This window comes from Formica exsecta, unplaced genomic scaffold (genome assembly GCF_003651465.1).
Source record: "Formica exsecta isolate Colony F162 unplaced genomic scaffold, ASM365146v1 scaffold786, whole genome shotgun sequence".
NCBI classification, from domain to species: Eukaryota; Metazoa; Arthropoda; class Insecta; order Hymenoptera; family Formicidae; genus Formica; species Formica exsecta.
In genome coordinates this window covers 250,430-260,824 of record NW_021853555.1, presented here as the reverse complement: position 1 = coordinate 260,824, position 10,395 = coordinate 250,430, and the positions used below count along the sequence as shown (strand labels likewise).

The window sequence follows — 10,395 nt, the reverse complement described above, 5'->3', positions numbered from 1 at the left end:
ACGCATAATATTGTAATTTTTGGATACAATATAATCCTACTTCTATTCTTTCTTTGAAATTGATATGATGAAATATTTTTTTCTGTTTTTCTCTGTTATACTTTTTTTCTGCCGTAGGACAGCTAAAATTAAGAAAGAAAATTCTCAAATGTTATATTAAATAATGCCATAATATCAACGCAATAAATTTTAGAAAATATACTTTTTAAACATTACATATAAATTTTATACTTACTTATAAATTAATATTTAAAACAAATTAAAAAATTTATAAATAACAATATAGATTCTTTTATTTAAAAGAAAGATATAATTTAATCTCAAAAAAAAAACTATGATTATCACAATAGAAATGGATAGCAATTTATACGATACACATATATACACAATGTGTTATCGAGATATATCTGCTGCGATAATCTCGCATCATTTAAGTTTGTTACTTTAAATCATATTTAAATAAGAGAAATCGAGTGAGAACTAAATGTGTAGGGATATTTTTCATCCTACACATACCATTAAAATAAAAATAAAAACTGAAAGAAAATTTTAAAATAAAAGATATGTTGAATCTTTATAACCTCCAAATAAATAGAACTGATTGCATATAATGCTTTATAAAATTGTAAAAACCATAAAGGTTGAAAGTTACAAGAAAAATTTATGAAAGGTAAAAATATATTTTATAAGTCAATTTCGATACGAATAAATGTAACAAGTGTTTGAATATTATTATATATATATATATTTATTACGAATATTATTATAAATATTTATACATAATCGTATTATTGCAAATTCTAAAATTAAAATATGAAAAATCGTAAGAGTACTTTAATTTAATGTTTTTTTATGTCTTACACTGTAAAATAAACTTCTTTTTAATCACAAAATCAAACCAAATAATACAAGTATAAAAAATCCCACTAATACAGCAGTAAAAAAATTTATTTGCTATTTATATTTTTTAATAATTTAAAATAGCTTATTTAGAAAAACGATACACACACATTTTTAAGTGTATTATAACTAAAAACAATAATAATAAATAGAATAATCTTTATGTTCATAATTTTATAATAAAATCTAATTAAAGAAAGATTAAAATTATAATCTATAAAAAAACGTATAATTAGCTTGCTAAAAAAAAATGAAAAATTTAAGTATACAATAATTACATTAATTTATAATATCAATAACAATTTAGTTTATTGAATATTTTACCATGATGTTTGTGCAGAAATTCTGTTTATCGCATCCCACACAAAATAATACATTGTGGAATCTTCAGTAATTGAACGCAGAAGACGTTCCAATTGTTCTTTGTCAGTATTACATAACTTATTTTGCGATATTATAATCGCATAATATTGTAACTTTTGAATATGATATAATCCTGTTTCTAGTCTTTCTTTGAATTTGATATGGTGAAATATTTTCTTCTGTTTTTCTCTGTTATACTTTTTTTCTGCAGTAGGACAGCTAAAATTAAGAAAGAAAATTATATTAAACAACGTTATAATATACATCAGCGCGCAATAAATTTTAGAAAATAAGTTTAAAGTCTTTTCAAAATATATATAAATTTTATAATTACATATAAATTAATATTTGGAACAAATTAAAAAATTTATAAATAACAATATAGATTTTTTTATTTAAAAGAAAGATATAATTTAATCCCAAAAAAAAAAAACTATGATTATCACAATAGAAATGGATAGCAATTTATACGATACACATATATACACAATGTGTTATCGAGATATATCTGCTGCGATAATCTCGCATCATTTAAGTTTGTTACTTTAAATCATATTTAAATAAGAGAAATCGAGTGAGAACTAAATGTGTAGGGATATTTTTCATCCTACACATACCATTAAAATAAAAATAAAAACTGAAAGAAAATTTTAAAATAAAAGATATGTTGAATCTTTATAACCTCCAAATAAATAGAACTGATTGCATATAATGCTTTATAAAATTGTAAAAACCATAAAGGTTGAAAGTTACAAGAAAAATTTATGAAAGGTAAAAATATATTTTATAAGTCAATTTCGATACGAATAAATGTAACAAGTGTTTGAATATTATTATATATATATATATTTATTACGAATATTATTATAAATATTTATACATAATCGTATTATTGCAAATTCTAAAATTAAAATATGAAAAATCGTAAGAGTACTTTAATTTAATGTTTTTTTATGTCTTACACTGTAAAATAAACTTTTTTTTAATCACAAAATCAAACCAAATAATACAAGTATAAAAAATCCCACTAATACAGCAGTAAAAAAATTTATTTGCTATTTATATTTTTTAATAATTTAAAATAGCTTATTTAGAAAAACGATACACACACATTTTTAAGTGTATTATAACTAAAAACATATAATGCTTTATAAAATTGTAAAAACCATAAAGGTTGAAAGTTACAAGAAAAATTTATGAAAGGTAAAAATATATTTTATAAGTCAATTTCGATACGAATAAATGTAACAAGTGTTTGAATATTATTATATATATATATATTTATTACGAATATTATTATAAATATTTATACATAATCGTATTATTGCAAATTCTAAAATTAAAATATGAAAAATCGTAAGAGTACTTTAATTTAATGTTTTTTTATGTCTTACACTGTAAAATAAACTTTTTTTTAATCACAAAATCAAACCAAATAATACAAGTATAAAAAATCCCACTAATACAGCAGTAAAAAAATTTATTTGCTATTTATATTTTTTAATAATTTAAAATAGCTTATTTAGAAAAACGATACACACACATTTTTAAGTGTATTATAACTAAAAACAATAATAATAAATAGGATAATCTTTATGTTCATAATTTTATAATAAAATCTAATTAAAGAAAGATTAAAATTATAATCTATAAAAAAACGTATAATTAGCTACGAACAATATCAAGCTATGTTTATCAAACGGCGCGAAACTTAGACTTCATCGATGTAGATTATAGTGACTCGTCAAGCCTCTAGATGCATGAAGATTTTGACTTTACTAAATCTTGATTTTTCACTTCAATCCTATTAAATTGTAATATTAGAAATGTGCTTAATTTCCACTGATTCAACAAGCACTTACACACACACACAATTTAAATTAATGATGTAACAGCGTAATAATTCTAATTTTACTTCTTTACTATTGTTTTTGTGTTTTATTATTGCTTTGTTGAGTGACGAAAATCGACCGAAAGTTAAATAAATATAAATAAATTAATATAAAAAACTTATAAATAAAAAATACTTCTCATAATATTTTTTTTCCCAAAACTTCTGGAACAGCGTTATCTGCTGGAATCTTTTACACGTGGACTTAAAATTCATAATATCCTCCAAGCTTCCGTTTTCCAGAATAATAGCAATCACATCGTCGGACAATTGTGTTATCGTAGCCATCGGAAAAAATTCAACAATACACAAATCAACTGGCAACTAGCGTTATTTACTGGTTTCGTATCACTAATTTTATTTATATACTTATATGTATATATAACGAATCACAAATGTGAGCGCACAAAGTTTGTTGTAGCCTCTAGAACTGTCGCCATGCGTCTGTAACGTGCACTTCGTTTGATATGGTGTAGACTCAGATGCACTTTGCTCAGTGTTAGAAATGCTTCGAAACGTTTGACTTACCAATCAGGATAAAGAGAACACAGAGTTGTTGGTTTTGATTGGTCAATGAAACTAAAAAGATAACGCAAGAATGAATAATTGTTTAAAGAAAAATTCGAGACAATCTCTTTTCACTATTTATAACGTTTAAGATTTTGCTCTAATGTTATTTCAAAGGGATTTTTCGCTCTTTTGATATTTTCAGTTGCTCATTATTATATAATGAAAGAACAAGAAAATCGGTTTGGGGATTTTAATGGCCTATGTAATGTAATTTCAATGACGTCTTAAGAGATTAATTTTCGGGAATAGTAAATCCAGGAAAATACAGAGACTATCCTTTTTAACAAAATCACTGGACAGTTTTTTCTTAAATAAAATTTAATGCACAGTTCAAAAAGCAACCAGTAAAGATAGTACTATTATCATCCCCTCAAACGCTTATATTCCACATTTTAAAAGCGACCGATTGACAAGCGGAGAGCAAATGATTTGCTTATTGTAAAAATTAATAAGATAAAAAAATGATTACGCATTTTGATAGAAATACGCAATCTCGATATAACATATGCATTGCACTTACTCGACTAATCATCCTCGGGCAATATGTGCGCTGTGATAATCTTAAGATGTCAATTAAAATCAACTCTATACCATTAGGGTCGAGCGCATCGAATTATATCGAATCATAATTGATATCAAATGAACGTTTTCTCTGATATCGCAAAATTCAAGACCTCTTATTTTCAAGCAACGCTTTCTGAGATTAATAGGGGGACTTCAGTAAACTTTTGATTCGTTACATTTTTTTTTAATCAATAGAGAAGATGCAAATTGAAATCGGATATATAAAAAAAAAATCTATTCAAAAAAGAGAGAATTCTATCAGCAATCAATATGCTTACTGCTTTTGCACGCTGAGCTGATAATGAATCTATTACGATTTAATTTAATATATACTCAGCCTTGATTCTTATTTGCATCATACTGATCCGTTATTAATCCAAAATTTATGTTTTAATGAAAACGTTTCAAAAACTTAATTGTGCATTGCGAGTGGACATTCAATTAAATTTTTTATGGCATGTATTTACGTAAAAGTATCCCACGGAGTAATTGCATTAAAATTAGCATTTGCTGCCGTAAACCATTACCGTTTTATTTTGTGCTTGCATTTGTCGTGTCAACAAATACTGAGTTTTAATAAAATAATTTTTTTCTTTGTTTTCCCTTTTTTTGATAATATAAACAAATATTAAATTTTGCGTAAATCTTTATTTTATTTTTCTTTTCGTCATTATGCTTTAATCAAAATTCTTTTTGTCTCTTTTTTATTATTCTTATATTTAATTATAATTATTCATTTGCGAAAAATTGCAAAAATCTAATAAATAAAAACAAAATTATAAATTTAATAAATAAATCATGTATGTTCGTGAAGTACGCGTGAAATTATCGGAATAGACGAATGTCAGTATTCATAGCTCAGACTTTGCACAGTAAACTCTAGAATTCAAATTTTCAATTTTAATTTAATAATATATTTGAGCGTCAAATTTTATTTTCAATTTTCTCATCGTTTCTTTATCAATAAACATAGGAGAAAATAATCTGATCTTTTTTACTTACAAACGCATTTTATTCATTTATAAATTTTGAAAAATTTTATGTTGTTTTATTAATTATTATTGTAATAACCAAAAATCAGATTTCTGGCTAACATTTTCAAACATTTGTAACATCTGCAATAACACAGATCTGCATAATTTTGCGGTCTGTAAAAAACAAATCGTTTCCTATATTCTTTTGTGCGCTAACCCAAATTCGCAAGGCATAATGGCCTATCACATCAAGTTTTTGAGAAAAATGAGATTGAAACACTCCCGGCCAGTTGAAACCTCAGGCGCGCATTATTTTTAGGTGTAGTCGCAGTGTATCAAATAGAACGATTGCCCCATGCAGTCCGACTGCAAAATCATTGCTAATAGTAAATGTTTTAATAGTAAATTTAAAAAATGCCAAGATCATATTTTATTATATTTGTAAAAAATTATATTTGTAGAAAAGTGTTATCTTTTGTCTTGCAAATTTGGAGTTAGTGCCCAAGAACTATAGAAAACTATACGTGTTTTTTTAGAACGCAGAAAAAATATAAAATTATGCAGATCTGTGTAATTATACACATTTATATAGACATACACATTCATTTTCATGTAATGCACAGTTTTTCTCTCCGTACTTTTGAATATAATTATTATTAATCATAAATTTATTATAATATATACTGCATAATTTAATAACATTATATATATTTTTTTACTTTGCTTTAATTTTTATAATAAGAGAAATTCAATATAATTTATAATTTCTTGATTAATAAGTCTCCCATCTTTTTATTTCTTACCTCCAAAGATCGCATAAGGTTCGGTTTCAGTTAAAAAACGCTTTTAGCGCAAAATCGGTTCTTCTGGTCATAAACCTTTATGGTGAGCCTAATTGTATGTGTATGTTTGTTCGATCCGAGTAATATACTTTAAAGTATCTGATTTTGGAAAATGTCTTTGTTATGCTTTTCCATTGACCTATTCTTCTCTAGGTATGAACATAATAGCAGTAAAACTTTTGTTACCTGAGACTATAACAAATATTTTATATACACAATTTTTTTGGTCTTTACTTCGTTGTCCAGTCTTCTTCATTTTTTAAACTTCCTTTTTATCTTTGTCTAAGAAAATTTCTAAAATTCTATCATCTTACTAGACATCATATAAATTTATGTTTATAGAACTTTTTGAAGTAATGTTGCAGAATCTGTACACCTAACAATTTTTACTTGTAAAATAAATTTTTTAAAAATTCCCACATGCACGGAAAATCACGCGTAATATCACCGACGATCGATTGATCCTCGGATCAATCGTTTCTTGCTTGCCATTAAGAATTCGTGATTAATTCCGAAGTAAAAAAGATTGAAACTTTTATTCAAAGCCGATTCATTTATTAACTATGTATCACCGTTTCTAATAGTCTCTTGTATACACAATTCTTTTTTAATCATTTAAAGAAATATTTATTCATATAGCTTTATTAATAAAAAAAAAATTTATTATAAATATATATTATACATATATTTATATTATATAACTAGTAACGTGTAAGAACAATTTTTACGCCCTCATGTTGGCATGTAAAAAACCAAGAGGATTCAAAAATTGTCGGTTTAGAGACAATGCATAATGTATATATCAAAAATTTTTGTTTTCAATCATTAATTTATAGCCATTTATATTTTTGTACTTTGTGTGCAATATTTTTACGCCTTTAAAGTTTTATACCTGCACGCGGGCACGCATGCACGCTTGTTGAAACTGGCCCTCCATATTAAAATGTGATACATAGATATTTACATTATAAATATTTCTGACTAACTTAATTGAATATGCAAGCAAAATTATTCTTTTTTCTTGTAATCTAGAACAAATAAGAATCACGAGCATGTACTATTTGTATATAAAAGCAAACAATCTCATTTATATTTGAGCAAATAATTTTGATCTTAAAATATTTCTATTAACGATGCTATAACAATGCATTGCGTTTCATTCGATTATTGATCGGCCTGACAAAAATTTTCGAGATGCGTAAAATACGTATGCCTAATTTGATACATAGCGTAAGATTCATGAAATTTATAGAATTGTAATACGTTTATTGCACATGATAAAAGCTAAACTGGGAATCACGCGGTGTTGACAAAACTGTTACAAAAATTCGTGTCAATTCCTGGATATCAGAGTTTGATTAGTTATTAAGAAGAACCACAAAAATTTAATGACACGCACACGGTGACATAATTTTACAAGTATTTTTAACATTTTTTATTTTTTGTAATACTGTGTTAACATTGCATTTTTAATCTTACAATGTTTAAAAGTGAAACAATATCTTTATAAAAGAAATTAAGAAATTATTTATGCATAATTTTGATATATTTATATTAGAAATTGTACATTTTATAATGCACATTTCTGACTGGAAAGTATTTTCAAAATAGGAACGATTTCCCATGAATAATTTTTGCCAGGATTTTATTTGGTACATAATGTCTTCGTAGTCATTTTGAATCAATTTTCGTGGATGTATCGATATAAACTCTAAAATAAAAAAAAATGTATTTTATAAGAAAATATGTATATTGTGTGAATGATCACATATATAGGGTGGACCAGTAACTTTTGCCACCTCGAATATCGATGTCATCTTGACATCTTTAAACAGAAAATATTTTATGTCTTTCATAAACATAGATTTACTTATTTATTTTACACATAAACAAGTTTACATATTTTAGTAAACTCAATAAAAATTTAATAGTTTTAAATATATATCGCATAATTTATTTTGATATTTCGTGACCATAAAATTTTTAATTTAAATCATTATATAAATTATATATTTTTCTAGAAATTTATCTAAATAAATTATAAATACAAAGAAATAAAATGGATTGATACGAAAGAGATAAAAGGCAATCAAGAGCCAGCGCGGTAATTTGTGCGCATATGTTTTATTACAATCAAATTATATTGATATTTTGAATACGTAATAGACACAATTACAAAAATCCACCTAGAAAAAGAGCGAGTCCAAGGATAAAAAAATGTTTCAAGTTTGTTCTGCTTGTACAAAAAGCAATATCGTTTTTCAAATATCAAAAAATTATTTTGAAATAATATTTAATTCTACAAATTGTAACTCGGTTGCCCGAAAATAGTTTACATTTACTATGCATTAACTATACAATAATTATATTAATTTGTAATGTTAATAACAATTTAATTTCTTCAATTTTACCACAATGATGGTATAAAAATGTTTCTATTTAGGTCATATCCGTAATAAAATAAATCATAGACTTCACGATTGTGGAAGTAATGTTCAGAAAGAAAATGTTTCTTTTTTTTTAAATTAAAATATAAGATTTATTGTTTGACATCAGAAATACATAATATTATAGATTCTTGATATATTTTGCACTTGCTTCTATTTAAATAGTAAAACGATTCTTTTTTCGTCTATTTGTGTTATAGTTTCCTTCGCTTTAAAACATCTAAAATTAAGACAAAGAAATATTTCAACTTTCAAAAATTATATTAAACAATGCCATAGAATTAGAAATATGCCTTTTAAAATATTTATAAAACATTTAATTTCTTTGAGAAGGCTTTTAAGGCTATATAACAATCTTTATCCTTGAGAAAAAATTTTTCGAAATTCTTGAAAATACATAATTTTGATATCATTTATTTACAATGATCCTCTTTCAAACTCTTGCATTTCAATTTTTTAATTTTTAAGTTCATATTAATAAGTCATACATAGATTTTTATAGAATATAAGTCTTTATTTTTTTACTCAATTAGATCTACAGCAGAAAATATTTTTTTATAATGTAAAAAAATGGCACGCACATAATTCGATATAATTACATATATCTTTAATTTCTTAAATTATTTTCAAAAAAAAAATTCTTTTATAATATATATACAACAAATTGTACATTTTAAGATAATAAAAACTATTGATTGGCAAGTATTTTGGCTATTGCAGCGGTATCTTCTGGATAATGTTTTCTTAAGCTTTCATTCGGTACGTAATAAGTGCCTTCGAAGCTGGAGAAGTATCTTCCAATTTCTACGTTATTGATTCTTTTGGGTGGGGATATGGATAGTTGATCTAAAATAGATATATTTTACATTGTACAGACAAAAAATCATAAAACACATATGTCATTTATAAGAATGCTACTAATAATTATACCTTGTTGCACATAACATACTATATCATTCTTGGTGAGAATAATGTAGTACGGTTGATGGGCATTGGCTGGAAATTGTTGACATACGCAAATGTGATAAAAATCCTCGCATTTATGTAGATATGGAAACATAATAGTATTGTTCAATTTGTCTTCGATTTTCATGTCACATTCACGATCCCATCCAATGATTACACCGTAATGATTATCAAGAAAGAAACTATTTTTTTCTGTATGCGTTACGATCATTCCAACGGCAAATTTAACATCATTTGTCCTTTTTTTTAATGGTTCCTTTACTGCGTTAGATCTAACCTATGGAAACATAACATTATATTCAATCAATTTCTTGTTACACAAGCAATTTTTAAAATAATGTAATGATTTAGTTATAAATAATAATAATTAATGTAATCTTTTTATATATTGATATATGAATACATTAAATTACATTATACGATGTGTTATAACTTACCTCTATTGTATTTGTAATATTTTTGTATTCAATTTCAATATTTATGTTCTCAATATCTTCCATAATAAATTCATATTCGTAAGTCACAAAGAAATGTTTATAAAGATATGTTATATCAAAAATTCTCATGATGATTTCTATTCCCTAAAGAAAAAAATATATAAAGAAAATCTTGGTTACAGACAAAAGATAAAAAGAAGTTCATCGCTTTCACTCATTTATTTAAAATGTATCGAGACTCATTGAAATAACGTGTTATTTATAAGACATAATTGAGTGATATTTTTATTAAATACTTAAAATTAAATATAAATAATTACCTTAATCATAATATCATTTGATGAAGTCAGTAGAAATTCATTATCTTGGAACCTCCCTCTGATAATGTTCGATGGATAAAGTAGATTGGACTTGTAGCTCATATAAAAGAATTCTGCATTA

At 24.8% G+C, this 10,395-nt stretch overlaps 1 protein-coding gene across 1 annotated transcript; it reads right to left on the bottom strand.

Annotated features, from left to right (window-relative positions):
* Nucleotides 1-9,140: 9,140 nt before the first annotated feature.
* LOC115244012 (F-box only protein 21-like) lies at nt 9,141-10,358 on the bottom strand. The gene is made up of 4 exons (XM_029821349.1): nt 10,275-10,358; nt 9,955-10,098; nt 9,482-9,794; nt 9,141-9,397 (listed from the first exon to the last, which is right to left on the bottom strand). Exons 1-4 carry the CDS (start codon nt 10,281-10,283, stop codon nt 9,240-9,242), a joined length of 624 nt encoding a protein of 207 aa, XP_029677209.1. The 5' UTR covers nt 10,284-10,358; the 3' UTR covers nt 9,141-9,239.
* Nucleotides 10,359-10,395: the final 37 nt, after the last annotated feature.

Bases quoted from the DNA above. Each gene is read 5' to 3' on its own strand.
- LOC115244012 (XM_029821349.1), bottom strand. The intron at 9,795-9,954 runs GTAAGTTATAAC...ATGTTTCCATAG, and splicing joins ATATTACAAATACAATAGAG to GTTAGATCTAACGCAGTAAA. The intron at 9,398-9,481 runs GTATAATTATTA...TATCTATTTTAG, and splicing joins AGTATGTTATGTGCAACAAG to ATCAACTATCCATATCCCCA.